At 40.1% G+C, this 19,723-nt stretch overlaps 1 protein-coding gene across 1 annotated transcript; it reads left to right on the top strand.

Moving 5' to 3' along the window:
• Positions 1-17,698: 17,698 nt before the first annotated feature.
• LOC132365101 (cleavage and polyadenylation specificity factor subunit 6-like) lies at positions 17,699-19,468 on the top strand. Its single transcript, XM_059921802.1, is given in 1 exon segment — positions 17,699-19,468. A coding segment is annotated over 1 exon segment (1,770 nt).
• Positions 19,469-19,723: the final 255 nt, after the last annotated feature.

Below are 19,723 nucleotides of genomic sequence, written 5' to 3'. Positions count from 1 at the left end.
GACTTGATTGACTATTTCCTTTCCCATGTTGGGGAAGTTTTTGGCTATAATCTCTTCAAATATTTTCTCAGACACTTTCTTTTTTTCTTCTTCTTCTGGGATGCCTATAATTTGAATGTTGGTGTGTTTAATGTTGTCCCAGAGGTCTCTGAGACTGTCCTCCATTCTTTTCATTCTTTTTTCTTTATTCTGCTGTACAGCAGTTATTTCCACCATTTTATTTTCCAGTTCACTTATTTGTTCTTCTGCCTCAGTTATTCTGCTATTGATTCCTTCTAGAGTGTTTTTAATTTCAGTTATTGTGTTGTTCATTACTGTTTGTCTGCTCTTTTGTTCTTCTAGGTCCTTGTTAAACATTTCTTGTATTTTCTCTATTCTATTTCCAAGATTTTGGATCATCTTTACTATCATTACTCTGAATTCTTTTTCAGGTAGTTTGCCTATTTCTTCTTCATTTATTTGGCCTTGTGGGTTTTTATCTTGCTCCTTTGCCTGCAAGATATTTCTCTGTCTTCTTATTTTGTCTAATTTACAGTATTTGAGGTCTCCTTTCCCCAGGCTGCAGGGTCGTAGTTCCTCTTGTTTCTGTTCTCTGTCCCCGGTGGTGAGGTTGGTCCAGTGGCTTGTGTAGGCTTCCTGATGGGAGGAACTGGTGCCTGAGTTCTGGTGGGTGAGCTGAGTCTTCTCCCTCTGATGTGCAGGGCCATGTCAGGTGGTGTGTTTTGGGGTGTCTGTGAGCTTAGTATGACTTTAGGTAGTCTGTGTGCTGATCAGTGGGTTTGTGTTCCTGTCTTGTTTGTTGTTTGGTGTGAGGGGTCCAGCACTGGGAGCTTCTGGCAGTTGGGTGGAGCTGGGTCTTGGATTCAGATAGAGACCTCCATGAGAGCTCTCAGCAATTAGTCTTCCCTGGGGCTGGGAATTCTCTAGTGGTCCAGCATCCTGGACTCAGTGCTCCCACCCCAGAGCCTCAGGCCCGACTTCTGGTCGAGGGACCACAACCCCACAAGTCACTCATCCTGGCAATAAAGGGGATTAAAAAAAAAAAAAAAAAAAGACTAACAAAACCTCAGACAAATGGTAAAAAGTAAAATCAAACAAACAGAAACAAGGAAACACGCACACACACACACAGGAAACAAAAACAAAACCAAATAAATCAAAAGCAAGAGAACAATCAGACAAACAAAAGAACCCAAGAACAAAATCAAACAATTAAAAAGAAAGCTGACAAAACCAAAAACACAAAACCAAAAAACAAAACCAAAGCAGAGTGCCAACTGAGGGATGAAGCAAAGAAACAAAACAAACTGACAAAAATGATAATAAAAAAAAGAGAGAGAGAGAGAGAAAAAGAGAAAGGGGAAAGAAGACAGAACAACAGAAAAGCAATGTAGAAATAGAAATATTAAAAAAATAAAATATATTAAAGAAAAAAAAAGACAAACAAAACCCCAGAGAAATGGTAAAAACAAAATCAACCAAACAAAAACAGAAACAAGGAAACACACACACGTAAAAGAAACAAAAACAGAGCCAGATAATACAAAAAGCAAGAGAACAACCAGACAAATAGAAGAACTCAAAAATGAAATCAAACAATTAGGATTAAAACTAACAAAAACACATAACCTAAAAACAAAACCAAAGCATTGTGCCAACTGAAGAATAAAGCAAGGAAACAGAACAAACCAATAAAAATGATAAAAAATATAATAATAATAAAATAAAATAAAAAGGGAAAAAATACAACAGAAAAACAAAGTAGAAATGGAAATATATTTTAAAAAAGAAAAATATATTGAAGAAAAAGAAGAAGAAAAATAAGAGAAAAGAAACAGAACAACAGAAAAGCAAAGTAAAAATAGAAATATATAAAAAAATAAAAATAAACAATACGTTATAAAACACAGAGATTTGCACAGACGCTGCCGGCTCCTCAGCCACTCCCGCTCATGCTCCCAGCCCCACTCGCTGCCCACTGGCCCTTGCTCCATGCCTCGCCCAAGAGCTCCGAGCGGCTGCCTCGGCCTGACCCCTTCCTGAGACATTTAAATGATTACCTACTGGTAGTTGTATTTAATACCTATCATCCAAATCTATTAAATACATAATTAAGTCAACTTCCAAATGAACCAACATTATTTTTTCTTTTAATAGAAGGAAATAAGGAGTACTGGAGTTCATCCTCCAGTATTTGACACTTAGTATCAAGACCCAGGTTTAATACAAGTTCCGATACTTTTCAGCCATGTGGCATTGAGCCAGTCACTCTCCATCTCTGACTGGCATACATCAAGGTTTTTATGAAAATAGCTATAAAGTGTTACAAAATTTTAAGTATTATTAAAATTGCCAAAACTGTTATTGCATAACAAACCACCCCAAAAATGTAGGGGCTTAGCACCACAGTGATTTGTTACTTCTCATGATTCAGTGAGTTGCCAACTTAGGCAGTTCCTCTGCTGGTCTTGCCTGGATCATTCATGAGGCTGCCATCATCCATTTGTTGACTTGACTGAGGTTAGAGGGCCCAAGATGGCCCTATTCACATGTCTTGCTGTTGGTGCTAGCTCTTAACAGAGACCTCAGTCTATTCCACTCTATTCTTCAGTCAGCGACCTCCCATCCTGTAACAGGCTAAAATGGATTCCTTCACAGCATAATAGTCTCAGAGGTCCAAGATGGTGAGAGCAGATGCCACAAGGCCCCTTAAGTCCTCAGCTCTGGATCCCACACAACAACGCTTCTGCCATATTCTACTGGTCAAAGAAAGTCCCAAGGCCAGCCCAGATTCAAAGGAGTAGAGAAACAAACTCCACCTCTTGACAGGAGAAATGGCAAAGTTACATGGCAAAATGGCATAGACTCAGGGAGGCTTGATTCATTCAGAGCCATCATCATCATAATCTACTCACTAAAACATATGTGGTGATAATGCTACATCAATGTAAAAACACACATTAATTCATTGACATTTAATTTGTGTTTTCTGGTACTGCCAAAGTTGAAGTTCCTTGCTATCCTCCTCTCCACCCTATGTCTCATTCAGTGTGTGGATTGTTGACCTGTGGTCCCTGAACCATAGGGCTTGATCCTGCTTCTGATTCTGACAGGTATCTGTGGAAGTCAATGCAGATCTCCCCTCCATGAGCTTTGCCATCAGTGTTTGGCACTGCTGTGTGCACATATGACACAATGATTAAGCATGTTGAGCTTTATTAAAGTCTGGAAGCATAGATTTAAATCCCAACTCCATCAATGACTGCCAAGGTAGCCCTGAGTAAATTACTTACTCTCTCTAAACCTCAGTACCTCCATCTGTGAAAGGGGACCAATGATAGTAACTAGCTCACAGTTATGGTGAAGAATAATTTAGCATAATGCTTGTGAAGTACTTAGTGCAGTGCCTGACACACTCTATGTGCTCAACATGAAAGCTGGTTTTTTGTTTTTGTTCATGTTTAGAGGTTTTTCCCAAGCTTTATTGAGATATAATTGACATACAACAATGTGTAAGTTTAAGGTGTACAACATGATGATTTGATATATGTATACGTTTTGAAATGTTGACCACAATAAGGTTAATTAACACATTTATCACCTCACATAATCATTGTGTGTGTGTGTGTGTGTGTGTGTGTGGTGAGAACTTTTAAGATCTACTCTCTTATCAACTTTCAAACACAACACAGTATTAGCTATAGTCACCATGCTATACATTAGATCCCCCAACTTATTCATCTTATAAGTGGAACTTTGTATCCTTTGATCTCCTTTCCCCATTTTCACCACCCCCACCAACACCTGGCAACCACCAATCTACTCTGTTTCTTTGAGTTAAATTTTTAGATTCCACATATAAGTGAAATCACATAGTATTTATCTTTCTCTGTCTGACTTATTTCACTTAGCATAATGCCCTTAAGTTTCATCCATGATGTCACAAACGGCAGGATTTCCTTCATTTTTAGGGCTGAATAATATTCCATTTTATATATACCGCATCTTCTTTATCCATACATATGGTAGTTGTTATTCATGGTACTTGCCTTCATCTGGACCCTGCACAGAGCATTGTTCTGGAGAACCAGGCTTGTCAGTTCACCATCCAAGGATATGAGATTAAAATCTGAGTTACTTCCTCCATAATTTAGAATATGTTTTTACCAACTTTTTACTACTTATCAGACAGTTAATCACAGTGATATAAGAAAACAGAGCTCCCTCACCCCTGAGCCTGCCCTAAAGCCAAAGGTGCTGAGATGCAGCTGCCCACTGAGCTTCCATCAATCCCAGATCATATCCAACCCAGGGGGTGGCTTCTGTTTCCCTTTCTTGCAACTAGAAAATGTACGTGTCTCCTAACTGAAAAATGACGTGAACTCTACGCTCGTCCAGCTAAAAGCTTAGGTCACACGCATTCCCTCCTGTCCTGCTTAGAGTAGCGCACCTTCATCATATTGATCACCCATAATGATTTTTTGCTATTCGACGTCCTGTCAAGGCAGACCTAAAAAAATGTGAAAGTGTTTTGAAACCTATAAAGCACTGTATACACATGAGGTATATTATTATTATTATCTATTATTTAAGACAGCCTCATCTCCCCCTTAGATTGAAAAGGGCAAAGCCCTGGTTTCTACTTTACTGGCACGTCCATAGTCTCCACCACTCTGTGTTTTGAAAATGAGTCATCCTGAGTACAAAGTCAACAAGTCTCATGAAAGCAAAGAAACCAGCAAAATACTTATGAAAAGCAATGGTTTGGGGTTTTCAAGTTTTAAAGTTAATTGAAATGACAACATAGGCATCATGTATTACGATTCCCTTAACAGGCATGGAAAAACTACTGAGCTTCAATAAATGTTAATGGCATTTAAGACAGTAAAACAAGAAGGTCTGGTGCCCATCTGGATTAAATAACACCATCCTGGGTTTATCCAGCACATACTCTGAACTCAAAGAGACTCAGAGAACCTTATAAAATGTGTGTTCAGGACCTGAGCCTCTCTCTACCAGTAGCCCTTAACCACTAGCCTGGAATGCACTGAGGAAGAAGAAGATGGTTATGTCCACAGACACTCCAAAGATTTCCTCTCTTTTCCTCCCACAGGCTACCCACATCTTCACTCTCACCCCAAACCTTGATACCTGAAGAAAAGTCAGCTCTGGGCAGTTCCCACTATACCCACTCACTAGTATCCTTCCTGTCATCATGAATCCCTAGCTACTTCTAGCTTGTGTGGGGAGGTTTCTTTTCTTTTTTCTGGCTGTTGTCATTATTGTTTGATTTTTATTTGTTTATTTGTATTATCTGGGGAATGATGAAAGGGGGGAATGTAAGCCAAAGGTTAAATGGGTAAGAGCCAAGTACACAGGTAACTAAATTCAACAAAAACAAAAAACAACTAGTTTTCATGCCTTTGACAAAAAATGACTTTTCTTCTCTACATCTCTTCTAAGCAGGTGTGCACTTGGTTAACTCAAGGCAAAAAGGATTTTCTCTAAGTCATTGAGTTATCATGGCACCCAGTGAGTGATAAGTTACAAGCTAGAGTACAAGGTCACTGTCCTTTATTAATTTACAATCTTGTGAGAAAACATGACATCAAGAATTAAATAGCAACTAAGATGGCATGTGATGTGGGCCAAAGGATGGGACAGACAGCAAAGGCTCCAGGCAATCAATCCATGCAAGGAAGGCAGTATTAGCTAGCGAGTGGTGGGAGAGCTTCCAGAAAAGCTGTGTCATGAACTAAGCTTTGAAACAAGGGGAGAAAGTAGACGAGCAGAGAGGAGAAAAGAGGGCTTCTCACGTAAGATATAGTACTGCATATGTTTATATCTGCATAACTGTTTGGTTAGATGCCCTAGAACAGAGAATTTTCAGAGGAGAGTGATGGGTTATGAGATGTAAACTTTTTTAGGCAACACACTAAGGTGCTTAGATCACATTATCTCATTCAGCATTCACATGCCTCTGAGACAGATAAGTAACACACTAAGAAACTAGATGAATGGGTGCAAAGTCATCAGTCAGTAAGTGGCAAGATGGGACAAAAATCCAGGTGTTCTGATTCCCATTGTCATAGGGTTGTTGTGAGGTTTCAGTGAGGGAACCTACGTAAAGTGCTAAGAACAGTGCCTGGCACATGGTAAGTCCTCAGTGAATGCTAGCTACTCTTACTATTTTTATCATTTTTATTAATACAGATCTGACTGCAAGGCGAGGAGTCTGGACTCTGCTCTCTAAGCCTGAGTTTCCTAAACTTCAGATAGTGGTGTCCTGCCTTCCTCACTTTGCTACATCTGCCCTATTAGGACACTTTCAGCTGCAAGCAGCAGAAAACAACACAACAAAGAGAATATGTGGACTCAGGTAGCTGAAAATTCCAAGGCTAGAGTCTGAGTGGGGCTCTGGCTCCCTTTCTCTACAGTTCTCCAGGTTCTGCCCTCCTTGATGCGTCTACTTCATCCTGAGGACGGCTTTCCTGTGGAGGGAGAAAAATGGCTGCCTGCCTCCCTGCAAAGCCCTCCCTTCCACACACAAGACTGTCTGGAAGGAATGAGAGGGTTGTTTCCTTCAACCGCTGAGGAAAATTCCTGAGCTTCACTCTGATTGGACCATCTTAGGTCATGTGCCCATGCCTAAACCAATCACTGTGGCAAGGGGTTAGAACTCCACTTATGGTTTAAGCCATTCAGGATCATTTCCTAGCCCACCCAGTCAGTATGGCTGTGCCGGGATGGGAGAAGAAGTGTGCCAAGGACACATCACAAAGTCCTCTACAACTGGGCACCACCTAGAATATCATTTTTATTTTAAAGACCATTTTTCTTTAAAAGAACTCCTTTTTAAAACATCATTGTCTCATTCTAAGCCTTAATAGCTGTTCACAGGTGTGTATATAACAGCTGTCTTTTATTAAAATAAATACATAACTATAAAAAATTTTTAAATTGTTGATCCAACTATATATATCATCCCACTTATATCACTGTTGAAGGCTTATGTTCTGAGTTCAGTCTTCAGATTTCCATTCCAGAACTCTCTAATCTGAAGACCATACTAAAATCCACAGCCAGTTTTTTCCATTCTTTTCAAGTGGCATTTTCTATGTTCTGTCTGTTTGAGATGGAAAAAACAAAACACTGATCACACTGGAGAGCCAACATAACTGTTGCCTAGTTGACTTTGCAAACAAAGGAGAGAAAAAAAAAAAAAACAGAACACCCATTACATTGTGAAGCCAGCATCACTGTTGCCTGGTCGACTTTGCATCCAGAGGCCCACGGTTTAAAGAGCTGGAGTCACTGGCAGAACCTCAAGCAACAGGCTGCAGACTCCCTGGCCTACGGAAAGACAGGCTTGGCCAGCGTTGGCTTTATGGTTCCAGTCTTCTAGTAAAAGCATTCCATTGGGAAGGGCTGCTGGTGAAGACGACAGCAGGAAAGACAGTGAGAAAAATTGGAAGAGCTGGGCCTGGAGGAAATTCTAAAGCCATTACGCTTTAAACTTTCCACTTAAAAAAAAAAAATGTGTTGCCCCTCCGCCTGGGGAAGGGCGTGAGCACCTCGAACCCTACTAATCAAAAATCTTCAGATTTAAGGCTTCCCTGGTGACTCAGTGATTAAGAATCCACCTGCCAATGCAGGGGACACGGGTTTGAGCCCTGGTCCGGGAAGATCCCACATGCCGTGGAGCAACTAAGCCCATGCACCACAACTACTGAGCCCACGTGCCACAAGTACTGAGCCTGCACGCCTAGAGCCCGTGCTCTGCAACAAGAGAAGCCACAGCGATGAGAACCCCACGCACTCCAATGAAGAGCAGCCCTCGCTCGCCGCAACTAGAGAAAGCCCGTGCGCAGCAACGAAGACACAATGCAGCCAAAAATAAATAAATAAGTAAATTCATTTAAAAAAAAAAACCTTCTGATTTATTTTCCATTGTTTTTACAAAAATATTTTTTACAAATTTGTTTTTCAAACTGCACGTACATCCCAGATTTCTATACAGTCCCCGGGAGTTAAGGATCTTCACACACACACACACACACACACACACACACACACACCAATCACTGTCCTAGGGCTGGAAGATTTTCTGGCCCAGCCCCCATCCAGGCACCAGCTAATGGCCACCCAGTCTCTGGACACATGTTGGGGGGTGTTGTGGGAAAGTCCTGCATCCCTCCACTACCTACTATGGCAAGAACCAGAATCTCTCTGAATCTCAGAGGTTTGTGTAAGGATTTCACCCAGTTGAAACTCAAAAGTAAACCAAAAAAACATTAAAAACCTCTCCTAACAATAAGGTATAACTTTATAAACAGACAGGGGCCCAGGATAAGGACAAGGAACCCAGGAATTAAACTTACACCATTCAGCCAGGTCACAGAATCACTAGCAAACCTCTTCTTTCTCTTTGCAGCTATCAGTCAGGACCAGATAGGATTTCCCAGGCCAAAGCAAACAGCCTCGGCTCTACCCACAGAGTACTTTCTTTGGACTACTAAGGAAATCTTTCTAGGGATACCAGTTGTAAAATCTCCGTCAAAGGGATAAGAGAGCCAAACACAACCTTCACACCCCAGGAAAGAGCAGATATACCAGCTTTACCCTAGAGGACGTGTGTTTGGTGAACCAAACTCTAGGCTCAGAATCAAGGAATACTATTCTGGCTCTGCCACTTAAGTGCCATTGGTATATCATCTTGCCTGTTGGTGGCTCATGGTTCTGTCTGTAAAACAAGATTTGGCATCATCTGAGTGACTATGATATGAACTGAGGTATCATGAGGAAAGTTATCATACAATGAGTCAGGTAAATTGTATTATTGAAGATTATAACCAAAAGTAGATTTTGAAGAAATGTGTGACAATGCTTCCCTTTAACCAAACATTTCAAAAGTTGGCAATAATTTATTAAGCCAAATTGACATCTTCCCTGTTGTGTGAGTGCACATGCATGCAAATACATCCATCTACACACACACACACACACACGCACACCTGTCACCAAGTCCTCTCTCATAACCACCCCACATATCCTGCCTCAGGACCGGGCCTCACCAATGTCTCCCCAGGATGGCTGTAAGAGCGTCTTCCCTGTCTCTCTACCTCTGATTCCACTCTACTACAAGCTGGCTTCCCTAAATCTTCCAATGGAACCTTAATAAAATGTAAATATGATCCTGTCCTTCCCCTGCTTAAAACCCTAAGTGGGTCCATGAGTTTCCAGAGAAAGTTAAAATTCCTTAGCCTAACACCCAAGCCCTCTGTGATATCACCTGTTGTTCATCACTCGTCTCCCACCGCTCCCCCTCCATCCCATGCACTCTTCCCTTTCACCACATGAGCTGTATAAAGCAATGTGTTTTCAAGCCTATATCCTTCATACATGCTGCCCTCTACCAGGAATAGTAATTCCTATTTGTTTTTCAAAACTCAATTCCAAGAAATTGTCACACACACAAACACACACATCTGGTTTGGGCTCCATTTCTTAGTGAGTCTCCACAATACTTCTTACATGCTTGTTCAGTGTACCTACCATAATGTCTCATAAATGGTGACCTATTCTGCTTCTCTTTCATTAAACTAAGCTCTTTGAAAATGGGGATTTTGTTTCATTTGACTTGGAAATTTAGTACATGGCCTACCCCAGTATCCAACACATAGGCAGTCAATAGATATGGTTCTCTGATTCAACCAGTATTGTACAGAGTGCTAGAGTAAGGAACTTGACATCTGATTTTAAATAAATTATTCTGTATGAGTTTGCTACCACTTCCTCAACACAAGATGCCATTTTTATCAGTCATTCTTAACTAAAAGGGTGTGAAACATTTACTCCATGTTAAAAGGCAAAAATCTGGTTGTAAATTTACCTACAATGGGGTCTTACTGTAAATCGAAGCCCAAAAAATGCTTAGGAAGGGGGTGAAGATCCCCTTCTCAACTTGAACAAATAAAGTGATAGTTAACGTCACACAGGTTAGAAAAAAACATTTTAGCAACTTATTGGAGCTCATAATTAGGACGACTGCCAGATCATAAAATATAGCTCACCGCCCTTGAGAATTTCTGCTTACAGATTAGTCTCCTCACCTTAGACCCAAGGTTTCTCGCTCAAAGAAAGCTAGAGCAAAGCACTCTGAGCTCGTAGGATGAAAAGAACTTTAGAACTGCAGAGCATTGTTTGGATTCTCCTTCAACCTTGTTATGCTTTTGCTGCCATATGATTCCACTTTGGACTGGTATCTGTCCCATCTTTCATGGATCCAGCATTGCCCCATTTCCAGCCTCCAGTCCTTCTAGAGACTCTGAGGTCTCCCCAGTGGGCCTTCTTCTGAAGTCACCTGATGTGCCAAACCAAGATGTTTCCAGTATCAGCCTTGATATGCAGCCCTAAATCTTTAAGACATCTGTAAATAGTACTCTGAGCTTTCCGTCATTATTTTATTTTGTCTACAGGAAAGGGTAAGCACAGTGAATGTTGTTTTTGTGGGTTTTTTAAATATATTTGAAGTCTTTTCTATAGTAGCAAATAGTGTTCATGGTTTTATCCCTTCATGATTCTCCAAAATCTAAGCCATTAAGTCCCTTTGGAAATCATCTGCTCTTAATACCTGCTAGATTTTCTTTCGTGGGAGTTAAGGTCAAAATCTGAATTCTAAATACAGAAAATCACCAGGTCAGTGAATTCTCAATGATATGTGGCATTTTCAGGCTCTCTGTTTTATCTGGTTCCATTCATACAATTTATTCACATATTCATTCACTCAACAAAGATTTATTGGGCAGCAGTGTTAAGGAATCGTGCGTTGTGGGTTGTAAATCCCCAGAGGGAATGATGTCCTCCCTGACCTTCATCAGTTTATGGCTTATTGGAGAAATAGACATGCAAAACATTACAGCATAACATCCTGCTTAACTACAGAGAGGGCACTCGGTACCAGGGGAGCAGAAAAAGAGGCCTGAACTTTTGGGAGAGGCAATGGTGGGAGCAGAAAGGGGTCAGTTCAGCATTTCAGGAAAAAGAAATGCTTGAAGAACAAACAGATGCTAAGCATGAGAAGAAGGGTAGAAAGGGCAAACCAGAAAAGAGAAAGAATACATGCAAAGGCTCAAGGGTAAGGGGTTCCAAGTAGTTCTGTATTGCATGAGGAGCATGGCAGTAATGATGCTGGGCAGGTGGTCATGGGCCAGGTCAGAAAGTGTTCGATAGGCCATTTAAGGGGTTTCGATTCCCTCTGGCAAGAGATAGGAGCCCCTGGAGAATTTTGAGCTTGAAAATGACCCAAGGGGACCTTTGTGATAAAAATATCACTCTGATGGCTGAGTGGAGGTTGACTCGAAAGCAAGTGAGATTAAAGTCAAGGGAGCTCTAGTCCGTGAAAGAGAAGACAAGGCTGGAACCAAGGCAGCAGCAGTGGAATTGGAGAAGAGAGGCAAGAAAGGAGAGAGACTTGCGCAAACAAATAATGCAGGATTTTGAGTCGGGGGAGGGGGTAGTATTTCCATGCTCTGCAAATCAACTCAGTCTGATTGGAGTTCTTTTACCTCCCAGTTCTCCTCTTTCTCACAGGACACTTTAAGAGATGGGTCTCCATTGAAATGGTTCATTTGTCCAAAGATGGCCATCTTGTCATTGTTTTTAAAAATACACATCATTTTTTTGTCCTCATTCATCTGCATGAGTTAGCTTCCTTTATACCATCTTTATAAAGGATGGTATACCTTTATACCATCTTTATACCAGATAAACAGGCAAATTTTTAAAAGTTTGCGTATTCTTCAATCCTTGAAATACTTTAGAAAATTTGTTTTATTCCAGTGCAATGACTTTCAAATGTTGATAACCCAGTTAGGAAGTAGGAATGTTACTTGCCCTTTACACTCTTTTGTTACACTCTTTTGTATAAAGAAATCAAAACTGTGTGATCTCAGAACTGTGCCATTTCCTTGATCTCCCTAAAAAGGACAATTGTCATAAAATACATATTTTTTTCTTTTTTCAGTGTAGTTTAAAATTTTTTATTCAGAAGTAATGGTAAACAAAGCACCAAATAAAGCAGGTGGCACATTAAGTTTAAACCCACTGAGAGCAGAAACAAGGTGCAAATCTTGGAAGTAATGTGTTCAGTCTAGAATCATGGCAGCACATTATGAGTTAGATATATAAACCCAAGCTCAACAGCCTTGTACCAGTTCAGCTAGCACCCATCAGAAATTTTTTATCCCTGGAAAAATGGTGGTTGCAAGGAAGATGCATGGATTTAGAGAAAGATGCCTAATTATAATCCAGACCAAAGATCTTTTTATTAAAATTGAGCTTAAAAGAAAATCTTAAAGCTTGCCTTTGCTTTAAGCCAACTAAAACACATGCTAACTTTAATTTGCATTTTTATACAAATAGTTTTGGGTACAGAAATAGCATAATTTTGCATTGGCAAATTCTCTCTGTGTTCTTCTTTGACAATTTATTCTCTTGAAGGTATTTTTCAACTCTTACAATTTAACTTTTTTTAGAAGAGTAATTCTACCTTCCATACAAAAGACAGGCTTTCCATTTATAAGCCTGTTACCTAGAGGCACAATTAAAATGAAACATTAAATAGAAATAAAACATAATTCTTCGGCTCTTTTCATCCACCAGCTGGCTCATTTCATACACTCCCTCTTCAGTGCGTTCCAAATACATTAGTAGTTAGTCAATTACCTATTTGCATATCCTTCAAAATATAAAATTTAATTGTCTGAGTTCCAATTCAGGTAATCCTAAATGTTTTCATTTTATAAACAAAGCTTTTTTTGTGATTGTGAACTGGGACTTAGAACAAGTTTCATAGAACAAGTTTCATAATCAATGTTTTCTCCAGATAGATCTTCGCATCCCCCAATCTTTAAGAATTCCTTCGCCAAACCTTCCTGCTCTCTCTATGGCAGTGAGCCCATTGCAAAAATTCACCAATCATTGGAAGTTTCTCATTAGCATCTCAGAGAAGACTTTGAATTGTTTAGAATAAACTTAAAATTAAAATGTTCCCCTTTTTGTAGTGTAGGGAAGAATAATACTCATTGTTTTTATTTATTTTTATTATTAGGCATCTTGAGGTGCCTCTGATGAGATTGCACTGCATTGATTTAAATACGTAGTGTTGTGATAGCTGGTTATGATTTTCTGATGTTTTTCTGCAACTCTAACCATAAGTAATTTTGAACTAAATGAAGGTTAAGTACTAAAACATTTTGCCCAAAGGGAATTTGGATTCTCAATGTGCTTTTAATAACTGTTTGTAAAACATTTAGGAAAATCTATGGCAACACATTTAGGAAAAAAATCAAATTACTATTGCCTTAAGATGTTATTCTAGTGTCTAAATTTTATGAAACATCCTGTGTGGCCCAATTGTTGAACTAATCCAGTGAGTAGTACTTTAGAACATATTGTGTCTATAGAATCTAAATTTAATTTGTATAATATTTTTTAATAATACTTCTTTAAGAAATCTCTTTAAAACTCGCTGAAAATATTATGGATGGTGCAAAAGATGACTCATCAAATATTTCTGGAAAATTGCAAATCGAGTCTAATTAGAAAACATTAAAATTAATTAGTGGAATCAGATTAAAAACCATTAAACAACCACTTCTTTTAAAAAATGAAAAAGGATATAGAGGCCTTAAGACATCTGCAAAATCTAAAATAAAATGTCATGGTGTACCCAAGGCCTAAGGTAAACAAACAAAATCTTCAGTGGACGTTGGGACAATGGGAAAGGGCTTTCTAGAAGGCTAAATCTGCCATTTGGTTGTGTAGATGTCAAGTTGAAATGTGACCTCAATTTCCATTTTCTCTCGCACGGTGAAATGGCTATGTACCTAATTTGGGAAAAATTCAAGCCATAACCTTCAACGTACAGCTCAGAATCTGCACTAAATGTGAATACTGGAATCACCTTTCATCCAGTACGGTGTCCTTGAACCTAAGCAGGAGATAACGAGCATTCTTTTTCTCACACTTGTAATCCCTCACCCAAAGCATCATTAGAATACAACCATCCCTTAATACAGTTGTAGTCATTTATTTTGCTATGTATCCGTGTCTTTATTTCCTTCTGTAGCCATTGCAAAAACTTGTAAAATTTGTAGTCCGTATCTATCAAGAAAGAAGTAAATTATGGTGATCTAAAACAGAAAGGCAGCTAAAGGGCTTTACTCTGAAAAGATCAGATTTTCTAAGTAACTGATATATCAGAACCATCCCCAGTGAGGATCTGACCAGAATTTTTATCCATCACTCATTAAATTATGACACTGCGTGACTTTATAAGCCCTGACTGAAACAGCATCATTATTAAAAGGTTTATTTTAAAAATGATTGGAAATATGGGTATTCTGTTTGTACTTCACACACTTTTATATTATTTGGATTTTTTTTAACAAGAATATATCAACTCAGTTTAACTGGAGTTCCTTTACCTCTCAGTTACATGGCACTTTCAAATGTTTGTCATGCCTAAGCGTTGTTAATTGTTGAAGGTGGGTGGTGGGCACATGTGGGTTCATTATACTATTCTCTCTGACCTTATGGATTATGGATTATTTGACAATATCCATAATAAAAAGTTTTTTAGAGAATGTATCATTTTGGTAATTTAAGATATGCAGTTCTAGGGAAATAGGTTTTCTTCAATCCGTACAAGTTTATAATTTGATAGTATACAAGGTGTTAATCGTAATTCCTTACTTTGTTTTAGAACCTGAAACTTGTATGAAATGCTTCGCTTGACATGCTCTGTATGGAAGGAAAAATCAATAACGCAATAATGAAAATAAACTCTAAATAAAGTTGTTTACAAATATTGACATTTCATTGACTTGAAGCAGGTGTCTAAAAAATGTACCCTGGGGCCGGTTGAATTACCACCCAAGACGTTAAAATCTCTTAAAATTGACCACTTAGGGTGCAACTGCCCTTTCAACCATTACCATAAAATGCCTGATCTTGCTGGATTTTTTAAGCACTCACTCTTTCTAATAAGAAAAACTAACACTTCTTGAGTCCCCAATATGTAAGGAGTGTGCTAAGTGCTTCACAATCATTACCTCTTTTAATTCTTATAGAACCATGGGGTATTTTTATGCTCATTTTACAGAGGAGAAAACTGAGGTTAAAGGAGGATAAGAATGGAAGATCCCACAGCAAATTAGTGCCTGGGTTGGGATTGCACACAGGCAGTCTGGCTCCAGAACCAATGCTCTTAGCCCAATCAAAAGAGGATAAACAAGATAAAAATAAACCCAAATTGTGTGTGGTAAAGTGAGGCCAGACAACCTTAATAAAATACGTTGAAAATAAATAATTAGCAGATGTGAAACACTCTGAAAAAAATATCATTTTAAAGTACTTCTAGGTAGATCATCCCTTTGATCCTAACACTATCACAGACAAGGACAAGCCCCCAAATTGCAGCCAGGAAGGGCTAAGCTGGGAGCAGACTGGTTTATGAATATTTATCAAGGACAGAGTCTGAATGCTCACCCTGATCTTCTGAGTCCAAAACCAGATCTAATTCCACAACTTCCCAGCTACCTCTAAAGCATGGCTTTCAAGGTGTACTTTTTAACTTCATGTTGTAATTATTTTGGCCTGTTTCTTCCTATATCTTTATAACCTTAAGTACTAAATTTTGAAAAATCTATTTTGGGGACAGGAAACTAGCCCCTCCACCATTTTTGCATTTCCAAAGTCATTTGAGGTTCTGGTCTGGGGTAGGACTGGAACAAGAGTATTGCTTTAAAGCTCAGGAAGTGATTCTAATGGGTGCACAGGGTGCAGAAGCCCTGCTCCCAGAGGACTGCTGACACCCACCCTGCAAAGCTGAGTCACGTTGGGCCGGGCACCATGCAGAACACAGAGAAACTCATCTCACAGGCACTCACTTCAGGCTGAGGGAACAAAACACTCAAGGTATAAAAATAAAAGAGCAGAACACTAGCAAAAGTAAATCTTCTCTCTTAACTAAGGGAATACAGGATCTCCTCCAAGTCCTCCATACTATGGAGAGTATATAGGAGATGGTGAGCACTTCTAGATGCCTGGAGGTAGATGCTTACAGGTGTGACTATAATGTCATTAAACTCTAATTATAGAGTTTATTAATTCCGAACAGATATACCTTGTGGTCCTAAAAGCTGCTTGTTCTACTCTGCGACATGGGAAACCAGAGCATTTGTAACAAAAACATCAACAGCTATGAAGGATAGATTGCCAAAGGGGATTAATCTTTGAATCCACACCAGCATCATTTCTTGGCTATTTGTCACTAAGAATTGGTCAGCAATGAGATTTGATACAAGTGAAAATATCTGCAGTACTAGCCCAACCAGCTAAAGGAACAAGTTGGGAAGAAAAGTAATAAGAGGGTAAAAAGGAAGGAAGTGGGCATTGAAAAGGGAGGACGTATACCCATTAGGAGGGCTGTAATCAAAAGATGGACATCCCAAGTGTTGGTGAGGATGCAGAGAATTTGGAACCCTCATACATCACTGGTGGGAATGCGAAATGGCACAGCAGCTTTAGAAAACAGTTTGATGGTTTCTTAAAAAGTTAAACATACACTAACTACATGACCCCACAATTCTACTCCTAGGAATACATGCAAAGAAATGAAAACATTTGTCAGCACAAAGCTGAGAAATGAATATTCATAGTGAAACTATTAATAAGAGCCAAAAAGTGAAAGCAATCCAAGTACTCAGTACCTGGTAAGTGATAAACAAAATGTGTGCTATGGACTGAATGTCTATGTCCCCCCAGAATTCATGTGTTGAAACCAAATCCCCAGTGTGTTGGTGTTTGGAGGTGCGGTCTTTGGGAGGTGATTAGGTCATGAAGGTAGAGCTGTCATGAATAGGATCAGTGCCCTTATAAAACAGACCCCACAGAGATCCCTCACCCCTCATGACATGTGAGGGTGCAGCAAAAAGACAGCCATCTATGAACAAGGAAGTGGGTCTCACCAGACACCAAATCTGCCAGCATCTTGATCTTGGACTTCCCAGCCTCCAGAACTGTGAGAAATAAATTTATGTTGTCTATAAGCCACCCAGTCTGTGGTATTTTTTTATAGCAGCCCTAAAAGACAATATGCTATATTCATATAATGGAGTACTATTAGGCAACATAAAGGAATGAACAATTGATACACATGCGTGGATGGATCTCAGAAGCATTATGTCAAGTGGAAGAAGCCAGACTCAAAAGACAACATATAGTTTAATTGAATTCACATGAAATTTCTAGAAAAGGCAAAACTGTAGAGACAGAAAGCAGATGAGTGGTTGCCTGAGGCTGGGAGTAGGATCAGGAATCAACTATAGACAAACACAGGGAACTTTTTGAAGTGAAAGAAGTATTTCAAACTTGGATCGTGATGATGATTGCACAATTGCAGAAATTTACTAAAAATCGCTGAATTATCCATTTACAATGAGTGAATTGTACAGTATATAAATTATCCCTCAATAAAGCTGTTAAAAGTAAAAAATAAATAAATGAAGGTAAGAGAAGAAGTGAAGAATAGAAAGTATGGAAACAATAGGAGCATTCATGGAATAGGAGAAAAGAAAGACATGCACAAATTCACAAAGAAGCCATATCACCACAGACTGTGGACGTAGGCATAATGCTTCCTTGCCTTCTGTGTTTTATCCTTTATGTTAAGATTTTAGACAGAGATCTGCTGCTACCACTGCGGGCAGACCTGCAGGAGGCAGCAGGTGGAGGCAGCCTAGGCCGAGAGAAGATAGCGAATGGTGTGGACCACACAGACATTTACGTGGATGTGGGCAAAGAGTTCAACTAGGAAGATGAATATGGTGGGCATGATCAGATAGACTTGTATGATGATGTCATCTCTCCATCTGCAAATAATGGAGATGCCCCAGAAGATCAGGATTACATGGATACTCTCCCACCAACTGTTGGTGATGATGTGGGTAAAGGAGCATCACCAAATGTTGTCTATACATATACTGGAAAGAGAATTGCATTGTATATTGGAAATCTAACATGGTGGACAACAGATGAAGACTTAACTGAAGCAGTTCATTCTTTGGGAGTAACTGATATTTTGGAGATAAAATTTTTTGAAAATCAGGCAAATGGCCAGTCAGAGGGGTTTGCCCTTCTTGGTGTTGGATCTGAAGCATCCTCAAAAAAGTTAATGGATCTGTTGCCTAAAGGAGAACTTCATGGTCAGAATCCTGTTGTAACTCCATGCAATAAACAGTTCCTGAGTCAATCTGAAATGCAGTCCAGGAAAACTACACAATCAGGACAAATGTCTGGGGAAGGTAAAGCTGGTCCTCCGGGAGGCAGTTCACGTGCAGCATTTCCACAAGGTGGTAGAGGACAGGCCTGTTTTCCAGGGGCTGTTCCTAGTGGGGACAGATTTCTTGGACCAGCAGGACCAGGAGGGTCACCTCCACCTTTTCCAGCTGGACAGACTCCACCGCGTCCAACCTTGGGTCCTCCAGGCCCAGCCGGTCCACCAGGTCCTCCACCTCCTGGTCAGGTTCTGCCTCCTCCTTTAGCTGGGCCTCCTAATCGAGGAGATTGCCCTCCACCACCAGTTCTTTTTCCCGGACAACCTTTTGGGCAGCCTCCATTGGGTCGGCTTCCTCCTGCTCCTCCACCTCCAGTTCCAGGCTACGGCCCCCCTCCTGGTCCACCACCTCCACGACAGGGACCACCTCCACTTCCAGGCCCCTTTCCGCCTCACCTACCTGGCCCTCTTGGGCCACCCCTTATGCTCGCTCCTCCTCCGTATCTTCCTGGACCTCCTCCAGGTGCCCCACCACCAGCTCCACATGTGAACCCGGCTTTCTTTCCTCTACCAACTAACAGCGGCATGCCTACACCACATAGCTGGGGGCCACCACCAACAGATCCATGTGGCCAGCCTCCACCATATGATAGGGGTGACTGTGGGCCTCCTGGAAGGAAAATGGATACTGCAAGAACACCATTGAGTGAAGCTGAGTTTGAAGAAATCATGAATAGAAATAGGGCAATCTCAAGCAGTGCTATTTCAAGACCTGTGTCTGATGCCAGTGCTGGTGATTATGGGAGTGCTATTGAGACATTGGTAACGGCAATTTCTTTAATTAAACAATCCAAAGTATCTGCTGATGATCATTGCAAAGTTCTTATTAGCTCTTTGCAAGATTGCCTTCATGGAACTGAATCCCAGTCTTATGGTTCTGGATCAAGACGTGAACGATCAAGAGAAAGGGATCATAGTAGATCACGAGAAAAGAGTCGGCGTCGTAAATTCCACAGTGGAGATCATCATGATGATTATTACAGAGAGAGAAGCAGACAACGAGAGAGACACCGGGACCGGGACCGGGACCGAGAGCGTGACCGAGAGCACGAGTATCTTCATCGTTAGAAGCTGAAGGAAGAGCAACTTCCAAGACAAAACAGTCTTCATGGGGGGAAAATGATGCTTGTCCAGCAGCTCGCTTCTTGTGATTGAATTGAACCTGTAAGGATTCATGGATAAAATGAACAGGAATAGATCTGAATAAAGCAAATCTGCATAAATGGTAACCAGTAGCTCTACTATTTTTTTTTATGTTGCTTACCTGTTTTATATGAAGGAAACCTGTGTGATTTAAAAAGTTATAGCTTTTGCAACTTTATC

The sequence above is a fragment of the Balaenoptera ricei genome, chromosome 4, assembly GCF_028023285.1.
Source record: "Balaenoptera ricei isolate mBalRic1 chromosome 4, mBalRic1.hap2, whole genome shotgun sequence".
In the NCBI taxonomy this organism is placed as follows: domain Eukaryota; kingdom Metazoa; phylum Chordata; class Mammalia; order Artiodactyla; family Balaenopteridae; genus Balaenoptera; species Balaenoptera ricei.
Note: the sequence above shows the minus strand (reverse complement) of the source record. Positions and strands in the feature narration are given on the sequence as shown.